The sequence below is a fragment of the Schistocerca americana genome, chromosome 1 (assembly GCF_021461395.2).
Source record: "Schistocerca americana isolate TAMUIC-IGC-003095 chromosome 1, iqSchAmer2.1, whole genome shotgun sequence".
Taxonomy (NCBI): Eukaryota; Metazoa; Arthropoda; class Insecta; order Orthoptera; family Acrididae; genus Schistocerca; species Schistocerca americana.
The window spans coordinates 435,638,748-435,662,499 of NC_060119.1; the positions used below are offsets into that span (position 1 = coordinate 435,638,748).

The 23,752-nt window shown below is 40.0% G+C and overlaps 1 protein-coding gene across 1 annotated transcript in view; it reads left to right on the plus strand.

The window, feature by feature from the left end:
* Window positions 1–23,752, plus strand: part of LOC124623368 (carboxylesterase 4A-like) — a 363,176-nt gene that overhangs the window by 330,891 nt on the left and 8,533 nt on the right. The window contains exons 11-12 of the mRNA XM_047149031.1: window positions 522–660; window positions 13,522–13,742. Of these exons, the coding sequence (XP_047004987.1) occupies window positions 522–660; window positions 13,522–13,742 (360 nt within the window). The remainder of the gene's footprint in view (window positions 1–521; window positions 661–13,521; window positions 13,743–23,752) is intronic.

Below are 23,752 nucleotides of genomic sequence, written 5' to 3' on the forward strand. Positions count from 1 at the left end.
TTTATACTGACTCTATCACACGAAAATGATCATTCAAACTCACTCTTCTGCTCAAACAAACATAAAAGTTTGGCAAAAATAATATATTATGCTGGAATAAAAACCTGTCACTAGCTATTGAACAACTGAGGAAGGTGACAAAGATTCCTGTCTGGCCATCCAGATTTAAGCTTCCATGATTTTGCTAAATTAATTAAATCAGTTTATTGAATGATTCCTTTGTAAAGGACAAGGCCAATTTAGTTCACCATCCTTACCTAATCAGAGCTTGCACTGTATCATTGAATATCTCATCATCATACAAAATTAGTAAACTTTCTTTCTTCCCACCTTCTTTCCTAATAATTATAACTCTAATCAGTATGTGGTTACTTTGGTTATAAAAAGGGAAGCCTAGTAAAAATAAATATATGTATGAGATATTTATTTATACAAAAATGACATTTATTTTTATAACTCAGGTAAATAATTTATTAGGAACACTTGAACTAATGTCAGGTCAATTGGATTATCACTGTTAGGTGCTGCACATGGTTCAGAATTGCTACATCTTCTTGGCCCATCCCTTATGCAGCAGCTTTCTGGACGCAGACCATCTGGGACTGAAGAAAGGTTTGGCAGAATGATACGTCAAATGTGGGCTGAATTTTCACGAACAGGGTAAAATTTTGTTACTAAAAATTTGCATTCATTGTAATGAGAGCCTAATTTTGTTAACACTTTCTGGTTACCATCCCCAGAATCTGCACGCAAGTATAAATTTACACAATAACACTGTTAAGATAAATTATCTAAGCAAATGACAAAAGCGAGAAATGAGATGAGATACGGGTGTGACATACATGTAAATGCTTTGTACGTTCTTGGATGTTTTAAATAATGACATGTCAAAGATAATTATGTCACATAATGAGAGCAACCACTAACAGAAGGACATAAGTTCAGTGATGTTATATTCAAGGTGAAATATGAATACTACTCATCAGACATCAACAGTTGATGTAAGTTGGATTTGTAGTTCCCACGCTGTTGCAGTGAAAGGGGAAAGCACACAATTTTCACCATGATATGGCATGTAGTTTAAAGTCTGCAGTGGGTTATTCTACAATAACTATCTGTATGGTTCCGGTCTGACAGGAAGCTGAGACATAATATATATACAAAGTTGAATTAAAACCTCTACATTTAATATGTACAGTACTTGAGCATCTAGACCGTCAAGCCACAGGTAATGGATTACTAGATTACACTAAGAGTAAGTGTTTGCATGGTATAATAACCATTCATACCTACATAAACAGACCTGAAAATTCTATTCATTTCTATTGACTTGTGTTTATTCAGAAAGGACTTCAGCAGGATATAAAAATTGCATGAATAGAGTAAATGAAAATCCTTAACTGTCTTGCACACTTTCCTTCATTCATTCATCAGTTCATCATGGAAGCGAATATGTTAACAAAGTGAAATATCTGTTGGAAACTCCATTAGTATTTAATTCTTAGTGTTTGCTCATGCTAAGTTCAACAAAGAAAAATTGACAGAAATGCCACTAATCTGAATAAAGCCACTGTGAGCTCAGTTGTATTAAACAAGAGCTCTTTACTTCCTACTACTAGCTTCATATTTACATGACTAGACAAATATTTGTCATATGTTAGCAGTGGGCTGTATGTACCATTAATAAAGGAAAGTTTAAAATGAGGAATGCTACTTGTCATACAATTAATATGAATCTTCAGTCCCTGAATCTATATCGTTAGCTAATTTATAAGAGTTGTTAGTCAATTACATTTTTAATTTTCTTTTGAACTTACAGAAATCTTCAATTTCTTGCTTTTGGTTCAATTGGACCCTTGTACCAAAATACTGAACCTCACTCTAAATCATAGGCAAGGAAGAAAAGTATGCATGCAAACTACAGAGTGTCCATAATTAAAGTTCCAGTTTCAAAATACTGTAGAAAGAGATCCACTGCTCAGAAAATTGTCAAATCTGAGCAGCATATTATGATACAGGGGGAAAAATTATGGAACAAAAAATGTAAATGGGGTCAGCTACAAATGACAGATGAATCACAATATGGCAACTATGGTTCGAGATGCATATTGCGCCATCCATAGTGTTCAATGTGCACGATAACTCAAGTATGGTAATAACAGTTGTGGCACTGTTAGTTAGGTCAGCCCACACGCCACAGCAAGGTCATGCCATGTCTAATGGGAAAAATCAGTTTTTCACTGTTCTGAGGCAAAAACCCACATAAAAAGCAAAATGGTCTCAGTTTTTGTCATGAGGCCAAAAACTGCACAAGAAGCAAAATGACATTGATTTTTAACTGTCCTGGGGCCAGAAACCACATAAAAAGTGAAATGCCATGGGTTTCTAATTGTTTTTAGACTGGTGTGATATATGTTCAACATGCTGTCCACCATTTTCTGTCATAAGTTGAAATCAATAAACACCATGTTCACCAACAGATCAGAGTACTTCGGAAGTCACATTCAGAATGTGTTGCATAATGTGTGCCTTCAATTCAGCTGTGTTAATAACTGCAGCTCTGAATACAACATTTTCAGGCAAACCCACAGCCAGAAGTCATGTGTATTAGAATCAGGTGATCTGGACAGCAAGCTGATAATTCAGTATTTCTGAAATGCCTCTGTAGCAGCTACTTCACCACTTCACTGGCTGTGTAATGTGTGGAGGAACACCATCTTGCATAAAAATGATTCTAGCCACACATCATTGCTGTTGAAAGGTTGGAATGACGCTGGTGTGCAAAAGACTCTAATAGCATATGCCAGTGATGATACGGGTAACTGGACCTGCAAGACTGATCTCCTCAAAAAAAAGTGGTCCTACAATAAATGATGCAGCCAACCCACACCACAGATCATCTTTGCAGAATGAAGTGGTACCAGTTGATGTACCTGTATATTTTCTGTTACTTGTATTCTACAATTCTGCATAGTGACATATCCTTGGAGACAAAAATAGGGTTCTTCTGTCCACAGAATGTTCCATGGCCATTCATTGTCCAGTACTATGCCAGCAAGAAATTCCACAGCAAATGTTTGTTTTTCTGGCAACTCAGCAAGAAGCAACTCCTGAACATGGGTGATTTTGAATGGGTAGCAATGCAGGAGGTTTCGTAGGATCTTATGAATCATGCTTGCAGGCATGTCCAAATTTTTGGCAATTCCCCAAGCATTACATGTTTGCACACCACTGCTCAACCCCTCTTGCAATCAATCTTGGATCAACTGCTTTCCTCCATCTGCCATGCTGCACTTTAAAAAACCTGTGTTTTCAGATTTTGTAATCATTTTCTCTAGACTCTTACCAGACATCAGACCAGTACCTTTCTTCATACCACTGAGTGTCCAAAACTTCTGCAGGGCTGCTGGTGCACAGTCACTGTTCTTATAAAAGAGCTTTACCAGCAGTGATCCTTCATGGAGACAGACATGTTGAGCATCTCAGCTGCAAGCAGATAGAACACTCGTGTGCCACACATCTGTTGGTGGGCATATTCTGTTTCTTACAGCACCATCTATTGGTCAAACTTTAACTAAGGCCCCCTCTCCCCCCCCCCCCCTCCATGACATAGTAGTCAAAATTGAGCTTCAGTAGCCCATTACAAACACTAGTGTAAGGTGCTTAAAATTTTATGAGGAAGGCAAAGAGTATGTGGTATGCAAATAGAATAGCTAATTCACATGATAAAATTAAAACCATATGGTCAGTTGTGAAGAAAGTGTCTGGTCAGCAGCACAAGGCCGACAATATAAAGTCAGTTTGCAGTAAAAATATTTCTGTTACTGATGAATCAGATATATGTACAGTATTTAACAATCATTTTCTGAGCATTACTGGTGAATTAAATAAAAATTTAGTTTCTACAGGAAATCATATAACTAACTTGGCAAATGCCTTTCCACGACTCATGTCTGAAATACTCCTCTGTGATACAAACAAGGGGGAGATTGAGTCAATAATTAAATCACTGAAGACTAAGGACTCTCTTGGTTATGATGGAGTGCTTAGCAGAATGCTAAAGTACTGTGCTGCACATGCCAGCCCTATATTTAGCCTTACTTGTAATTTTTCCTTTAGGAATGGTCAGTTTCCTAAATGATTAAGGGACTCAGCAATAAAGCTGCTTTATAAAAAAGAAAAAAGGGATAATGTAGACAATTTTACACCTATCTCTATGTCATCAGTGTTTGCTAAAGTTATTGAAAATGCTGTGTATGTAAGGATAATTGATCAATTTATATCACACGATTTGCTATCAAATGTACAGTTTGGCTTTAGAAGTCATTTAACAACTGAAAAATGCTATATTCTCATTTCTTTGTAAGGTACTGTATGGGTTAAACAAAAGGTTTTGAATGCTTTTTTGATTTAACTAAGGCGTTTGATTGTGCTGATCACAACATATTGCTCCAGAAGTTGGACCATTAAGGAATACAGGTAGTAGCTCACAATTGGTTCACCATTTACTTTAGCAACAGACAGCAAAAGGTCACTATTCACAATGTTGAGAATGGCTGAGATGTGTGGTCTAAGTAGGTTACGGTCAAATTGGGGGTGCCCCAGGGATCAGTGTTATATTCATATACATATATATATAATAGAGGGAAACATTCCACGTGGGAAAAATATATCTAAAAACAAAGATGATGTAACTTACCAAACAAAAGCATTGGTATGTTGATAGACACACAAACAAATACAAACACACATACAAAATTCAAGCTTTCGCAACCTACAGCTGCTTCATCAGGAAAGACGGAAGGAGAGGGTAAGGAGTCATTCCAATCCCGGGAGCAGAAAGACTTACCTTAGGGGGAAAAAAGGACAGGTATACACTCGCACACACACACATATGTAAGCTGCAGGGGAAGGTAGGTGATATACAATATGTAGACGAGACACAATAAGACCAGAAGATCAAAAGCCAGGTGCTTGGATAAAAAAGGGTGTAGGATAGAAATGCAGTCTTTAGCCCCTACTGTTCAATCATACATCTAAGAAGTGATGACAGAAATAAAAAAAGAGAGAGGTTCAAGAGCAGGATTAAAATTAAGGGCAGAAGGATATCAATAATAACATTTGGTGATAACATTGCTATCCTCGGTGAAAATGAAGAAGAATGACAGGGTCTGTTGAGTGGAATGGGCAGTATAATGAGTACAGAATACGGATGAGAGTAAACCAGAAAAAGACAAACATAATGAGAAGTAGCAGGAATGAGAATAGAGACAAATTTAAAATCAAAACTAGTGATCACAAAGTAGACAAAGTTGGATTCTGCTACCTTGGAAGCAAAATTATCCATGATGGGCAAAGCAAGGAGCACATAAAAAGCAGACTAGCACAGGCAAAAAGGGAATTCCTGGCCAAAAGAAGTCTTATTAGTACTAAACATAGGCTTTTATTAGAGGACGAAACTTGTGAGGATGTACAGCTGTAGAATAGCATTGTATGGTAGTGTATCACGGACAGTAGGGAAAATGGAACAGAATAGAATCAAAGTGTTTAAGATGTGGTGCTACAGAATAATGTTGAGAGTTACGTGGACTGATTAAATAAAGCATGAACAGAATTGACAAAGACAGGAACATATGGAAAATACCAAAAACAAGAAGGGACAGGACGATAGGACATGTTTTACAACATCAGGGAATAGTCTCTGTAGTACTAGATGGAGCTGTAGAGGGCAAAAACTGTAGGTGAAGACAGAGATTTGAATATTTACGCATCCAACAAATAATTGAGGCTGTGAGGTGCAACTGATACTGTGAGATGTAGAGGGTGGGCTACATTAACCAGTCAGAAGACTGATAGCTAAAAAGTATGGATGAAAACTTCCCAGTCACCATGCTTGACTGGACTGAGCAGCCTGAGAGCTCAAATGTGTGAATTCAGTTGTTGTACAAAATTGATATAGACTTCTGGTGGTGATGATAGTAGAGGTGTAGGCATGATGAGGTCGCCAAGCACCCACACCTGCTCCCCGTATACCATCTGTGTGATCAAGCAGTGTATATCTTCCTTAATTGTCATGTGTAACCCTAGCAGCACTAGCAGCAAGGCATCAAACCATGATTACTCACGACATCTTAAAGCCCCCTTTAATGTACAGTTCATTTACTCTACCATCCTGTTTCTGGTGGGATGGTAGCTAACTATATGAATATATGTGCTATCATAGAACTGGAGTAGTTCTTCAAACAATTGTCCCTCAAACTGTCAGCCCCTGTCAGTCATAACCATCAGCAAACCTCACTGTGAGTGCACTAGTGCCCTGGCCACCAATTCAGTAGAAATATTGAGAACAGATACCACTTGTGTCTATCTTGTTAAACACTCAATAGTTGTAAAAAGTGCCAGTATCCACCACAGTAGGGAAATGGTTCTAACTATGTCTGTATGAACGTGGGCCAGTCTTGTTGTTCGTGTGGGAAAGGACTCAACTGGCTAATTTGCTGCATTGACAACTCTTGCGTGCATGGGCACAGGCATGGCAATCTCTCTGTATGCCTTGCCAAACTCCTTGCAAAGCTACCAGATTAGCAGAGGTTCTGATACCGTGGCATGTGAAGCTGTGATACACACCAAAGATGTTACACCACCAGATTTCAGGGATGAATGGCCACTGTCTCCCTTCAGTCACATTGCTTCAAATTCCTTGTCATGTGGCCTGAAGAGGCATGTACTCAAGTTGTAAAGCCATAGATTCATAATCTTTGAGCACTCATTGAAGGAAGGCATCATCATCTAGTTTTGTGGCCCTGTCTGTCAAATCAATAGTACTCACACTAGCATAGTTGCGGGAAAGGCAGTCCACTATGACATTGTCTTTTCCTGGAATACGTTGGTCATGAATTGTGCTATAAATTCAATCTATCTGCATTGGGATGGGTCTAACATTAATCAAAACATTGTTGTTATCAGTTTGTGGTCTCTGAATATTGTGAAGCACTGACCTTTGATGGAAAATCAGAAGTACCTGACAGTCAGGTAAATGGCGAGAAACTCTCTGTCATCACATGTCATTTCTGTTGCTGTGTGGCCAAATTTTTTGAGAAGAAAACAAATGGCTGTCATCTGCTGGTGACATATTGCTGCAAAGAAGTGCCAGCTGGAATCTGGCTAGCATCTACTGTCAGCACAACTGGAGCATCTACAGTAGGTTGAGCCAACAAGGTAACTTTAGGCAGTGCCATTTTTAAATCTAGAAAGGCTGCCTCAGTCTCTGGAGTCCATGGCACTTTCCTATTGCCAGATGTGTTTTTCCATTTAGCTTTTGGTTGAGCAGCTCTTGTACTATAGAAAAGTGAGGCAAATGACACTGATATTTGTTCAGCACTCCAATGACCTATGACGTCTTTGAATGTAAGAGGAAAAATGTTTGCATTTGGTACCCATACACCCTAAAAAATGCAATTCCTTTTTTTGCACTCACACATTTATCTCTCTTCCTTTGAATGCTGTACTTCTCAAAACATTGAAATAGGATTTGCAAGCATTCTGTATGTTGCTGCTTTGTCTCAGAAAACACTAAAATGTTGTTCATGTAGCAGTAAATAGAGGATAAACCTATGAGCATTTCATGCATGAAGTGCTGCTGCATTTGTGCCACATTTCTGAGACTGAAAGGCAGTAACTTAAACTCAAACAAACAGAAAAGCATTGTGACAGCTATCTTATGCCCACCCATCATGAGCATTGTAAGTTGTGAACATACCTTGGAGCATTGTTCTTTGTGAACACACCTTTGTACAGTCAATAGCTCTGGAAGAATGGGCACACATTGCATTACAGTTGAAAACCACTGTCTTAAGTACATGATATTTACTGGATATGATGCAGGCATTGAACACCCTACAATATCAACATAACCACCAAGAACCATCTTTCTTGCAAATGATATGTAACGGCTACTCCCAAGAGTTTTTCCATCTGTCAGCATTTTGTTGAAGGCTGCTTGCACAGCAAGAAGCTTATCTAGCAGCAGCCATTGAGGTCATACAGTGACAGGTTGTCTCATCTAGGGTGAATGTGATGCTGTGCAGAATGATGGCATCTTTTACCTCCTGCACCATGGTCAGTAAGCATAAAGAATTCCTGCAGCAGCTCTAGAAAAAGGCTGTCATCACATGCTGAAGTGACCTTAGGAAACTGCAGCTTCAGATCCTTGTTGTCTTGCTCTTGCAGACCATTAGTGCAGTGCAAATACTGCAATTCTTGCATAGTTTCTTTCAATTCTTTAGCAGCAGCAGCAGCAGACAACCATGACTGAAGGGACATGTCCTCCTTGTGTAATACCTCCTTCGTTCTCTGTACCTTGTTATAAATCACTTAGATTGAACTGATGTATTCTTTCAGGTCAGTAGCTCCTCTTGATAAGATATCAGCACAGCTTGTACGAACATACAGTTCTTCTAGCACAATGCACACATGTGCATTCAACATCATTTTGTGTATGATAGTCCTGTCAAAGTGGCACAGTTACAGCAAGGGCCTGGACATTGTCGTGCAATGTGCAGAATGGATCCATCACACATTTTGTGACCCAAATTGTAAAATAAATGGGGAGAGGAAGTCACAAAAGTCACTTGCACTAAACATAGATTAATGAGATCAGGCATTAGCCAAAAATGTCAAAGGAAATCAGTGCCAGTAATAGGACCTCCCAAGTAGGCCACCACAAAAGTCAACATAGAGTGGAATCCATTGTTCAAAAACAGGGTCCACATCTTCTTCACATATGTTGAAATCTTTGTATCATTGGCTGCTTTCAGCATAGGGTGCAATGTTCCTGTGCTCTTAGGGTACACACTAATTTCCGATCCAATATCGATGACGAATTGGTCACTTGACTAATTATCATGCATGAAAAGGCAAAATGGATGGTTGACAGATAAGATGTGTCATTCATGCAGTTCATGTGGCATTTGTGTTTCACTTGACAACCATTTGTGCCCTCTAGCACTCGTCATCAAAATTTGGGTACTTGCGTGGCCTTACACATACATCAAAAAAATTTTGCATCACCCCGCTTCCCAGAAGTCCTGAAGATGGGCGTTGACTGTATCACAGACACAGTCCCTTTGACTGTTCAGAAATGTTACTAAACCCACCACAAATAGGTAAACAACCACACATGAGCAGCACCTATTAGACGGAGGGGGTCCAACAGCCGATCAGTTCCAGTCATGCCACCAGGAAGGAGGTACACTGCTCATGTTGTCTATAGTTCACCCATGCCTAGACAGTCAATACAGTGGTTCGATTGCATCTGCATTGTTACTTCAAGCCAGAAAGGCCTCTCACAAGGAAAGTGTCCAGGCGTCTCGGAGTGAACCACAGAAATGTTGTCCAGACATGGAGGAGATACAGAGAGACAGGAATTGTCAATGTTACGCCTCGCTCAGGCTGCCCAAGAGCTACTCAAGCAGTGGATGACCGCTACCTATGTATTATGCCTCAGAGGAACCCTGACAGCAATACCACCATGTTGAATAATGCTTTTTGTGCAGCCACAGGACATTGTGTAATGACTCAAACTGTGTGCAATAGGCTGCATGATGTGCAACTTCACTCCCAACATCCATGGCGATGTCCATCTTTGCAACTACGACACCATGCAGCATGGTACAGATGGCGCAACAACATGACGAATGGACTGCTCAAGGTTGGCATCATGTTCTCCTTACCAATGAGTGTCGTATGTGCCTTCAACCAAATGTGTTTGGAAGCAACCCAATCAGGCTGAACACCTTAGACACAGTGTCCAGCAAATGCAGCTAGGTGGAGGTTCCCTGATGTTTTGCGGTGGCATTATGTGGGGCCAACGTACACCGCTGGTGGTCATGGAAGGTGCTGTAACCGCTGTACGATACGCAAATGCCATCCTCCGACAAATAGTGCAACCATATTGGTAGCATACTGGCAAGGCATTCATCATCACGGATGACAATTTGCACCCCCCCCCCCCCCCAATTGTGCACATCTTGTGAATGACTTCCTTCAGGATAATGACATCGCTCAAATAGAGTGGCCAGCATGTTCTCCAGACATGAACCCTATTGAACATACCTAGGATAGATTGAAAAGGGCTGTTCATGGATGATATGACCCACCAACCACTCTGAGGGACCTACACCGAATCGCCTTGGAGGAGTGAGACAATCTGGACCAACAGTGCCTTGATGAACTTGTGGATAGTATGCCATGATAAATACAGGTATGCAACAATACAAGAGGACATGCTACTGGGTATTAGAGGTACCGGTGTGTACAGCAATCTGAACCACCACCTCTGAAGGTCTTGCCATATTGTGGTACAACATGCAGTTTGTGGTTTCCATGAGCAATAAAAAGGACAGAAATGATGCTTATGTTGACCTCTATTCCAATTTTCTGTACAGGCACCAGAACCGAGGTGATACAAAACTTTTTTGGATGTGTATTATGTGTATCTCAGTTCCCAAACCACGTACAGTACCTGCACTAGCTGAATGTATCAGTCATCCTAGGGCAGGTTTTAAAAATATGCCTCTTCTCTATGTGTTGCTGCTCCACTTGTTTCTTCATCTTGGCACTGAGTCTTACTAGCTCTGCTGCATGTCAGCTAACAGAGGGCTCCATGTGTGCCAGCTGCTGCTATGGTGAGCCTATGCACATTCCAAGGCTTTTGTGGAGGTGTGCATGCCTGTGTTGCTGACCATAACCTCCTTAACTGACACATATATGCTTTCATCACTTAGTGCAATCACAGTGGCATCTGCTTTACTTACTGATTCCGTCAGTGACAGTTCAGCAAAAGCAGAAATAATTTCTCTAGCATTGGCCAAGCCACATAGCAATTGCAAAATTTGCAGGGAAGAGTTATCTGTAAACACTTCACCCATTACAATTTTGTGCAAGCATGATTCCAGTGGTAGAACATAATGCTGCAACAAGGCTTCTTCCAGTACAATGTAGCAGTGTTTCTAGAGCTCATGATTAATTTTCTCAACCACATGTAAATTCAACTCCAACACTATCAATGTAACTTTGCTCAAGTTGTCACTAATATTATGTTACTTTTGTGAGCCACAGCTTTGGTTTGGCAGGCCAGAATGCATAAAGTTTTATATTGCTGATTCTGGGTGAGCTTCTTATGAAGTGTTGAGTATTATTTATTAAAAGAAAAAAAGAAAGAAAGAAAGAAAAGAAATAGAGGACTGGCAGTTGCTGAAGACATAATCAACTGCAGAGGTAAAAGCTCCCCTTGTCTCACCATAGTGTTTGTATTGAATATGTCTCTTGGTCCTTCCTTTGTTCTGTAACACATGCTCTCAAAAACAGAATGCAGCATCACAAAAACCATTCAACTCAGGGTCACCACTATGGAGATATATTTTTATTTCCCCTATGTTAACGTGGAACATGGTGAGTGATATTAAACACAACTTTATTGCACTAAAATATACACACTCACTATACAAATAATCGCCATGTGTTGCAAGCCTTAAAGACCACAACAAGGACAGAGATAAAATATAACATGGATGAGTCTGTTGTAATGTTCACATCTACACTGGTAATGACATGATGTACACTGGCGTCCAAAATTAAAGCAACAAACTCGTATTTCCCTGCCGTGTGCCTAATTCATGATACAATCACACAAATTGTCAACAGATGTCATTATGATCATGTTCTGCACAGAAGATGGCATTCTGATCAATGGACAATCATGCCAACAATGATGTCAAGGCACCTATCATTGGGGGGGGGGGGGGGGGGCATGTTTGCTGGGTAATCCAACATCCACAATCACTGTGACACAGTCACAGATGGTGCAGTATGGTACAGAGAAGATGCCTATAGATTCTCTGCTGTGGAGGTCTGGAAGCAGGAGAGTCGTAAACTGATGTGGCTCGATGGCTTAATGTGAATTGTTCTGTTGTTTCTCAGATTAGGCAACAGTTTAGAGAGACTTAAACTGTATGCCAGAGACCAGGACAGGACCAATATCAGAAAGAGTGGACCATTATTTGGCTGTAAGGGCACGGCAGTACTGCCTTAGTACTGCACTCCAACTAGCATCTGACTTAGCAGCATCTTCTGGACTTGTTGCATCGAGGCAAATGGTGTACAGAAGGCTTCAGCAGAGCAGCCTTTATTGCTGGAGACCTCTGTCTGTTTATCTCTGGAATGTCTCCACAGAAGGAAACATCTAGAGTGGAGCCATCAACATACCATCTGGATGATCAAACAGTGGGCCAATGTTCATTTCACAGATGAGTCCCAATTTGTTCTGGAGAGTGATTCATAACAGATTCACATCTCAAGGGCACATGGAACATGATTTTTAGACCCAAACATTGTGGAAAGAGACTGATATTCAGGAGGATCCTTAATGCTGTGAACAGGGATTATGTTGACCACTCAAACATCCATTCATGAATTTGTATGGGTGAGTCAGCAACATTTAACTGCTGTCAGGTACAGTGAGGAGAACTTGGGATCTCACATGCAACTGTTGAAAGATGTTGTGGGCCCAGACTTTGTATTGATGGACAATAAAGCTTAACCTAATAGAGCATGGACGGTTGAATTATATATATATAAATGAAAGATATTGCCCACACATGGTGAGGCCTGCTTGCTCTCATGATTTGAATCCCATAGAGCATGTCTGGGATGCACAAGGGAGACTCATCAGCAACCACAAGATACTTTCCAAGACTTGTAAGCAGCTCTGCAGGAAGAATGGGTGTTAATGCTCCAACATGAGATTGGTGACATCATTCACAACATGTCCCATCATTGTCAGGCCTTTATTTATTCTAGACATGGTCACACTGCATACTGAGCACATTAACCAGCTGTCAGAATGTGTGTGCAGATCCGTTAAGTTGGAGAAAAGAAAGAACATTTTTGTACACCGTCATGCATGTTGCATTTGATTAAGTTCTGTATTCTTTACATTGTTTCTACATTGCTGTCATCTGTTTATACTGTTTTGTGGCAAAATAAAAGCAACCTTGCAAAATTTCTGCTAGTTGTTTAATTTTGGACACCAGTCTATATTGATGCATCCACACAACAAGTAAAATACTCCCAGCATGAAGTTAACAGAACTGTGGAATCACAAAATTAATCAAGTTATATCAATGTAAATTGATTTATATCATTACCAACAAGTATTGTTAAGGACTATATGTACTAGGAAATGAATGTAGGAACTTCAAGATATTTTAAGAGGCATCTACCAGATAAACATGTTGAACTCATTACAGGATGGACAATATATTGTTTCATTTAACAACATAATTATTGTCTGTTAAATATTATGTTCATTATTATTTATATTCTTTGTAACAGCTATGCTGACTTGTTGCACCTTCTAGAAACACAATAATACTGCAGATCCATAGAATATGTATTAAATTAAATAAATATTTCAAGCAAGAAATAATATTCAACCTCTACTAGCAGTTTTATTTGTTTCAGAAATCCTCTTCAAGAAACTTCATACAGTTACACATTCCCATGGAGGAGAGCAACACCCGATGACATATACAGCCGTGTTCTGACAGCTGGAAACACTGTAGGCACTACTAGAAACCTTGCAAAAACAGCTGCTTTCTGGAACAAGTTATTGCCTAAACTTGGCAGTATGGGTCAATCTCCACCTTCTGCTTATGATTCTGGACCACGATCAGGTTTGACAGGTATATACACCACAAATTAACATTTTACACATACGAATTTGAATTATAAATTCCCACAGTCTTTCAATTTGACTAATTTTCATCCCTTTACACATTTTTCAGAATATGTTTGCGTACACATTTATTAAATGTGTTGTTTGTTAGCATAAATATCAGTAGGCCTTTTAATAGTACAGATCTTCAGTTCTATGATTAATGATGTAAATTAAGCAATATCTTATCAGTGTTGAGCCATAGTGTTAAAATAAAGGATGTGTAAGAACATCAAGGTGCAGCATATGTAAGAGCAATGGCCATTAAAATTTCAGCACCATGAAGGCAACATGCAACAGATGTTGGCATCAAGTGTGCTATCGTTCACTGCTGAGGAGAATGACAGGAATGCAACATTGTGACATACTCTGCAGCAGAATGGTGCATGTCATTTCACTGTAGCTCCATGCGTTGACATATGGTCACGACACACTACAGATACATAGAAAAACTCATAAAGTTTTGTTCGGCTGAAGCCGCACTTCAGGTTTCTGCCGCCAGAGCGCTCGAGAGCACAGTGAGACAAAATGGCGACAGGAGCCAAGAAAGCGTATGTCGTGCTTGAAATGCACTCACATCAGTCAGTCGTAACAGTGCAACGACACTTCAGGACGAAGTTCAACAAAGTTCCACCAACTGCTAACTCCATCCGGCGATGGTATGTGCAGTTTAAAGCTTCTGGGTGCCTCTGTAAGGGGAAATCAATGGGTCGGCCTACAGTGAGCAAAGAAACGGTTGAACGCGTGCGGGCAAGTTTCACACGTAGCCCGCAGAAGTCGACGAATAAAGCAAGCAGGGAGCTAAACGTACCATAGCCGACGGTTTGGAAAATCTTACGGAAAAGGCTAAAGCAGAAACCTTACCGTTTACAATTGCTACAAGCCCTGACACCCGATGACAAAGTCAAATGCTTTGAATTTTCGGCGTGGTTGCAACAGCTCATGGAAGAGGATGCGTTCAGTGCGAAACTTGTTTTCAGTGATGAAGCAACATTTTTTCTTAATGGTGAAGTGAACAGACACAATGTGCGAATCTGGGCAGTAGAGAATCACCATGCATTCGTGCAGCAAATTTGCAATTCGCCAAAAGTTAACGTGTTTTGTGCAATAACACGGTTTAAAGTTTACGGCCCCTTTTTCTTCTGCAAAAAAAATGTTACAGGACACGTGTATCTGGACATGCTGGAAAATTGGCTCATGCCACAACTGGAGACTGACAGCGCCAACTTCATCTTTCAACAGGATGGTGCTCCACCGCACTTCCATCATGATGTTTGGCATTTCTTAAACAGGAGATTGGAAAACCGATGGATCGGTCGTGGTGGAAATCATGATCAGCAATTCATGTCATGGCCTCCACGCTCTCCTGACTTAACCCCATGCGATTTCTTTCTGTGGGGTTATGTGAAAGATTCAGTGTTTAAACCTCCTCTACCAAGAAACGTGCCAGAACTGCGAGCTCACATCAACGATGCTTTCGAACTCATTGATGGGGACATGCTGCGCCGAGTGTGGGAAGAACTTGATCATCGGCTTGATGTCTCCCGAATCACTAAAGGGGCACATATCGAACATTTGTGAATGCCTAAAAAAACTTTTTGAGTTTTTGTATGTGTGTGCAAAGCATTGTGAAAATATCTGAAATAATAAAGTTATTGTAGAGCTGTGAAATCGCTTCAATCGTTTGTAATAACCCTGTACGTGTGATAGATATGCCTACTGGGAGCAGGAAACATGCCTATAGTAAAGACAATACACTGGTGAGACAATAATACTTTATTTTGTATTGTACATCATACAATACATCCACAGAGTCACAAGTTCTAAAATGAACACAGGTATCCTATTCCACTGTATGAGTTCAGAGATATCACCAAAGCTAATATCCCAGAGTGGCACCCCCACCCCCACCCCACTCCCATAGTGCGGAGCACTGGGAGGAGCAGTGGATGCCTGGTATCACTGAATGAGATTGCACAGCACAAGTGCAACTGACCAACTGTGTTGTGGCTGGCTGAAGAGCAGAACACGGCGTCCACAGGACATGGCGTCTGCTATCAGGTCATTGTCTACAAATATTGCAATGATATCATCAAGATCAAAGGCTTGTATGTTAAGTGTGAAGCTGATTGGCCACTTGGGGTCCAGGTTGGTCTTCTGCATGTCCATTTTACAACTTTGTTCGGACCTGAGTTGGATGTCTGCAAAGCTGGCCAAATCATATTGCACTATAGCGTTAAAAATTCGCGTTACGTAGCGCCCTGTGCACAAAAACTTTCAGAGTGAAGTATGTGGGATCAGTGGAGGCACCTGAATGTTGTTGATGTGCCTCTTCCCCCACTGGAATAGTGCCAATAGAACTGCTCGTTCAATGGCTCGGTCAGTAAAACAAATTCTTCCAGAAGGATGAGAGACTCTCCGTGTAAGATTTATGCCAATGATCTGTGCAGATCTTGCAAATAGTCCTCATGGTTTTGTGGCCTGATGACATTGTGCAAATTCCACAATACTTGCTCGGAGCAACTGTCTGACATCTTCAGGTGGTTGAACCGTGCTGGTGCTAGGTCATGGCAGTCATACCTAGCCACCAGCAAGGTTCAGCCACCTGAAGGTGTTGGACAGTTGCTCCGAGGAAATATTGTAGGATTTGCACAATGTCATCTAGTGGCAAACCTGTGAAAATTGTTTACAACATACCTGGTGGGGAAGCTTCTTTCAATGCCATGCAAAAACCTAGTAGGTATCCTTGGCAAAGCTTCCATCTACAGCCCTCCATGCCATATGAGTTTGACTTGGAGGGTTCTAAGCTATCTCTCAACAAGTTCATTACTCTGGGGGTGAAACACTGTCATACGACTGTGCATAATGCAACAGAGACTGCAGAGCATGTAGAATAGCATGGACTCGAATTGTCTTCCTTGATCAGCCTGTAGCTGAATCTAGCAGTCCAAGTACAGATAAATTCACTAGCTGTTGACTCTACTGTAATGTCTTTCATTGAGACTGCTTCTAGTCAACAAGAAAGTACATCAGAAATTAATAGTAAGTATTTATACCCTTCTGAATCCAGAAGGAGGCCTATGAGCCCTAAATGCATGTGTCAGAATCATGCTCATGGTATATCAAAGTGACGTAGTTGAGGCTGTGTATGACAAGCAGCTTTGCTGTGCTGACATACCAGGCAAGCTGGTGTCCAGGTGCAACAGTCACATTTAATGTTGGGCCATATGAAGCATTAAGTTATGAGCTGTACTGTTGGCTCAACACCACAGTGCACCAGATAGTGCAATTGTTTGAAAATTGTGTGGCATATGGATGTGGCAACTAATGGCCAAATTCTGCTCAGAGACATCACATAGTATCTGTCTGTTGGTCCCAGGGCTGTCCACCATTCTATGTGAAGGTTGGTGGAACTGATTTTCAGTAAACCTGTGATGGTCACATCCTGGTTCTGTTCTTCTGTTAATAGGTCATACTCCAGTTGTAGAGGAATGACATTGACCTATGAAAGGTAATCTGCAGCTATGTTGTCAACACCATGTAGATGGCAGATGTCCACTGTATACCGTGGTATAAGATTGAGATGATGGAAGCAAAGAGGGCTAATGTCTTTTGAGGGGTGCTGTATAGCATCTGTAACTGGCTCGTGATACATATAGATGACAACATATCTTTCTTCAATATTTCCTCTAAAATGTGTCTGAGTGCTTCTCACATTTTGACAGTCCACTCTGTTTTTCTTTGAGCTTTGTATTCAGTCTGGTGAGAGAGTGATGAGAGTGACTTGTATTGCTGCCACACATCATAAACAGCATGTAATTCATGAATGCAGACAATTTCAACTGCAAGGCTGTGATTTTTTGGAGAAGAAGCGTAGCGTTTGTGCTTTGCCAACCACAACTTATTGCAAGAACACTCTAGTGGCTGAATCAATAGTGTTTCTAATAACAGTGAGGTATGCATCAGATGTCTTGTGTGTCAAAGTCATTGCTTTTTAGCCAGACCATCTCTAGATAGTCTGAGTGCTTCTCACATTTTGACAGTCCACTCTGTTTTTCTTTGAGCTTTGTATTCAGTCTGGTGAGAGAGTGATGAGAGTGACTTGTATTGCTGCCACATTTGGCAGTAGATACCGATAGAAATTTATGATGCCTAGAAAGCAGGCTAGTTCATGGTAATTCTGCAGAAGTGGTAACTGCATAATGAGACCCATTCATTCTGAAGTGGGTTTGATTCTACATCTACATCTACCTCTACATCTGTACTTCACAAACCACCATTAGATGCATGGCAGAGGGCACGGCCCATTGTACCAGTTATTAGGGCTTCTTGCTGTTCCATTCACATATGGAGCATGGGAAGAACAATTGTCTGAATGCCTCTGTGCATGCAGTAATTATACTAATCTTATCCTCACAATCCCTATGTGAGTGATAGGTAGGGGATTGTTGTACATCTCTAGCGTAATCATTTAAAGCTGGTTATGGAAACTTTGTTAATAGGCTTTCTTTGTATAGTTTACATCTGTCTTCAAGAGTCGGCCCTTTCAGTTCCTTCAGTATCTCTGTGACACTCTCCCAAGATTAAACAAACCTGTGACCATTTGTGCTGCCATCCTCTGCATACGTTCAGTATTTGCTGTATTTGCTTTAAGTCCTGTCTGGTATGGGTCTCACATACTTGAGCAATATTCTATAGAACTGGTCACACAAGTGACTTGTAAGCAGTCTCCTTTGTGGACTGGTTGCACTTCCTCCCCAGTCTACGCTTGCTCTACCCATGACTGAATAAATGTGATCATTCCATTTCATATCCCTACAGATCGTTACACCCAGATATTTGTATGAGTTGGCCAATTCCGAAAGTGACTAATTGATATTATAGTCATAGTATACTTTGTTTTTTCATTTTGTGAAGAGCAAAATTTTATATTTCTGAACATTTAGAACAAGTAGCCACACCAAGTTGAAATCTTATCAAGATCTGACTGTATATTTATGCAGCTTTTTTCTGACTACTTCATTACAGATAACTGCACTATTTACAAAAAGCCTGATTTTACTATTAATATTGTTGGCAAGGTCTTTAATATATATCATAAACAGCAAGGGTCCCAACACACTTTCTTGGGGCACACCTGATGTTATGTCTACATGTGACGATGACTCTCCAACTGAGATAATATGCTTTGTCCTCCCTTCTAAAATGTCCTCAATCCAGTCACAAATTTCACTTGATACCCCATGAGATCATACTTTTGACAATAAGTGTAGGTGTGGTACTGAGTTGAATGCTTTTCAGAAATCGAAACACTGCTTCTACCTAGTAGCCTTGATCCAAAGTGTTCAGTATGTCATGTCAGATAAATTTTCTGTAGCATTTAGTATGCGTCGAAGGAAGGTTGCTTCCATTTTTTGCAATTGTATTTTATCCTTTTTTATGAACACACTTGCATCCTGAAGGGCATGACAATTAGTCAGAGATACCATTTGTGTTCATGCAGAATGACAGAAAATATCAGGATATCATCCAGGTAAGCATAACAAAAGTCCAATTTGAACAGGATTCTGTCGATGAACCAGTGCCAAGTTCGAGTTCCATTCTTCAGACAATAAGGTCTGAAAAGAAACTTAAAAAGTCCAAATGGTGTCATTATTGCTGTCTTAAGAGACATTATCTTGGCTCATGGATACTTGAAGGTAAGCTTTCCTGCAATTGATGATGATGAAAATAGCTGCACTAGAGAGAGAATGCGTAAAATCTTGAATATTCAGGATGGGATAACAATCGTGTATGGTTCAAGCATTGAGAGCTCTGTAATAACTGAGAGTCTCGCAGAACCATTCTTTTTCTGTAAAAAAGTGATTGGTGAAGCCCACTGGCTATCTGAAGGGCACACTATCCTTGTTTGTAATATTTCGTCAACCACTGCTTTTGCAGCCCATAATGGTGCCAATTATAGTGCTCTTTCTCAGACCAGTGGACTGGGGGTCATGAGGATTCAGTACACTCTACCAATTCAGATGGCACATTGCTTAATTTTCACTCATGAGTGATCGGTTAGGGTACGTAACACTCCATTGATGTGCTGAGAGAGGCAGAGTGCACCACACTGACCTGTGTTTGGTGTGGTGTGTTTGGCATCATTGATGGTGTGTCTGTGGATCACAGTGGCAATGACATATGCCTGACCAAAGTGGGTGTGGTGGAGGTAGTGCCAAATGATAATTCACTCTGAGAGTTGTTAGAGTATGTATCACTGTGGTGCTGATGCCCAATGGGGCATGAGTTAGTTTCTGGTAGACAAGGAGGCATCAGTACAAAAGCACTGGGTAAGTCATTTGGGTATCATAGTTTAGTAGTACTGCGTTTCTTAAATCTGGTAAGAGGTGAAAGTACTGTAGGAAGTCAATTTCTACCATTGGTCCACTCAGTTCCGTAATGAAGAAGGTCCAAGAGAACTTTTGTTCTGGGCATAGTTCCAAGGTACAGTTAGTGGTTTCATGCACAGCAATATGCAATTCATTTGTGGTGCACAACTGTAGGGATGTTGTGCTGATTAGTATTGCAGCTGTGTCCTTCTGTATATTACTAATATCTGACCTTATATGAATGAGGAAGTACTTAGAGGTGCTTCGATCAATTATGTAAAGCCTTCCATCTAATGGGAGGAGCGGCATAGAGAATGTATGACCTGTGCACTGTGGGCGTTGGCAGGTTGACGTGCTGGGGCAAGCCATTGCACCTACTGTGAGCCATGTGTTGAAGCTGCAAGGAGGGCAAAAAAATCCATACGGTGTTGCCAACTGAGCATGGTGTATTAAATCATCACACCTTTACAACATAATACTATTTCCTGACCAATATCAGTCAAAATCTTTATTTTTCTTATGCAAAAAAAGAAAAGAAAACAAAAAAAGGAGAAGAAGAAAGATAGGAAAGAACAAAAAGGATTTGCATTCTGAGAGTTCAATACAGACTTAATCATGTATATGGTTAGTTCATGTATGGGTTTTAATGTGCGAGTTTGGGGGTATAAAAATATTTGACTCGTATGGTTGTACCTTTTGATTGCACTACTTGTAAGCTTAAATGTTTTACACTGCCAAACAACCATAGACCTTAGTATTCGACATAAATTTCAACTTGATACCTCTAACCATTCCTGAGAAAAAGGAGTCTTAATAGACAGACAGACAGATGGATAAGAAATGGCAAAAAAATAGTATGTTATACAATTACAAATTGCCAATTTCCTGATTTCTGCTTTATTTGTATTGTAATGTCTTAGTTCTTGCCAAATTTCATAATTCTGGGCCAATGGCAAGCACCCTGTAGATTTTGACAAGTGAGTTTGCAAATATGTAACTCAAATGACCATATCTTTTGAGAGACTGACTTATAAGCTTAAATATTTTATACTACCAAAGGGACCATAGATCTTAGTACTTGACATAAATTTCAACTTAATATCTATACCATCTTGTTAGAAAAAGGAGTCATAACAGATTGACAAACATGACAATAAAGTGAACCTCTAAGGGTTTCATTTCTACCTATGCAACCCTAAAAATGGGCAAGAAAACCATATTCAAATGTACAGGTGATATGAAATGTGCAAGAAAGCTACATACTCCTTCATAATTGAGAGAAACAGACAGCAGAAAGCCTCCACTGACAAATTTTGAGTGAATAAGATGCAACATATATGGTGACAAAGGAAAAGTATTTTAACACGTTCGCTGCCATCGGCGCACCAGCGCGCCCGGCTGATACTGGTGAACATGCCGTGGACGCACCTGCCCGGCGAGAGACTCAGCTGTTTCGAGGCACCACGGTTTAGTCGGCACAGCCATTCAGTGTGGTTTATTGTGCAGGCACTCTAAAAACGTATTGTTTTCAATTTTTACGGGTGCAGCTCACATTTTTCCCTACAGTTTTTCTCTGTTGTGGGACTGAAAATGGAAAACAATCGTGACATGGCGGGCCCTTCAGAACCTAAGAAATGTAAAATATGTGACACAATAAACGTACAAAAACTAACGGATGTGGAGTTATTACAAATATTAGAAGAAAGCGATTCGGAAACAGAATTGGCCAGTGGGGAGGACGGGTGGGAATCCAGTGAAGAGTCTGACGGAGCCGAGTTTGCTTTAGATGAGACTGTAGAAATGGCTGTGAATCCAAGTGACAGGGAAAGGGCAGAAGGAGTGGTAACGAGGTAATGCAGCTGATACAAGTGTTGCATGGGAATGCAAGCCAGTTGGAATGGTAAATTGCCCATTTATAAAAAATGAGGGACTGCTAATTCAACTTAGATTATTTTCATCTTTTGCTGACGGACAAATTTCTATTGAAAGTTGTAGAAGGAACAAATCATAACACAACTGAATTATTCCTTCCTGTGGGAACCAAAGAACTATCACGAATAAATTGTTGGAAAGATGTGACGGTTGGCGAATTGTTAGTGTTCTTGGGAGTTTTCCTGCACATGGGCAATGTAAAGATGAGGAAGCTGCAGGACTATTGGAAAAAGGACCCTTTATTTCATGTGAAAGGAATTGCCAGTAATATTCCATGAAATTGTTTTCTTCTAATACTTATTTGTTTGAGTGTAATTGGTAGAGTTCTTGATCGTATCTTTTCTGAGATTTGACATACACTGTATTTCAGAAGTTTCTTCAAGAATTTGTGTTTGTTTTTGAATGCTGTTTCTACTATATTTTTGTTCAATAAATATGTTGTTTGTCAGTAGGATGTTTCGTTTTATTTTTGAATATAAAATAAAAATGTAGTACTCTAAACTGCCACAATTTTCAGGAAAGATAAACGAAACCCACTAGTGTGTCCATGGCCACCCACTACAGAATGCGGCCTGATATGCCACTGGCACCTTAGTGCACCCCAAAAAAAAAATTGAGTCACGAGAGTAAATTTTATCTTTTACTTATAAAATAAATAAATTTTATATTACTTTTAGCAATACAGTTTGGGATTCTATTAAAAAAATAATTGGTTACGTGGCAACACAAGGCCAATTACAGTGGCAGCGAACGTGTGAATAGATGCATACACAGTTATTATTATGAGTATAAAACATACAAATCAATCAATGTGAGTATTTATTGCCGTTTTACACATGTTACTGTAAAATTAAGATAGTTGGTAAATCCTAGAATTAACCAGTGAATCCTAAGATTTACCACCACGGTGTGGTAAAAGTCCAAAATTTCTCATTATATGCAGAGATTTCGAACTTTTATCAAGAGACATTCGTAAATGTTAGGATTTACCAATGCAAACTGGTAAAAGCTGGATCAAAGACTCCTGCCTCCGTCATGCAGACTCAGACAAGTTTCATTGTTGCCAATTTTGTGTTCAGGTAAGTTTCTTTGTTGGCAATTACAAGCTCTCAGTCTGCTCACCGTTGCATAGTTTCAGTCAGTGTTGAGCATTGTACATATGGTCATCTTTGCGACTCATTTTAGTGCTCTTTCTTCTGCAGCTTTGCAACAGAATGAGTGATTTTATGCATAAATGATTTTACGAACTTTTAAGTGAATCAGTGAATAAGAAGGAGGACAACAACTTTCATGCAGCTGCTGAGCAATAATATATTCTACTAAGTGAAGTGAGAAATGCAAAAATCATTTCCAGTAAGAAAAGAGGTGAAGAGAAACTCGTAGCACTGATGTCTGCCGGAAAAGAAAAAATTCATTACTACGTTCGTTTTGATGAACTGTTAAATATACTACATGAGACTCACATTGCTATAGGCCATGGCAGCCCAACACGGATGATTGTGGAACTGAACCATAAGTACAAGAATGTGACTGTTGTATCAATCGCTACTTATTTAAGATTATGTGAACCATGTCAGAAAAAGCAATAAACATTTGAAAGAGGCATTGTGGTGAAATCTATCATACAAAAGTGCAATGAATTCACAATACCAAATTGACTTAAACCCAGACAATA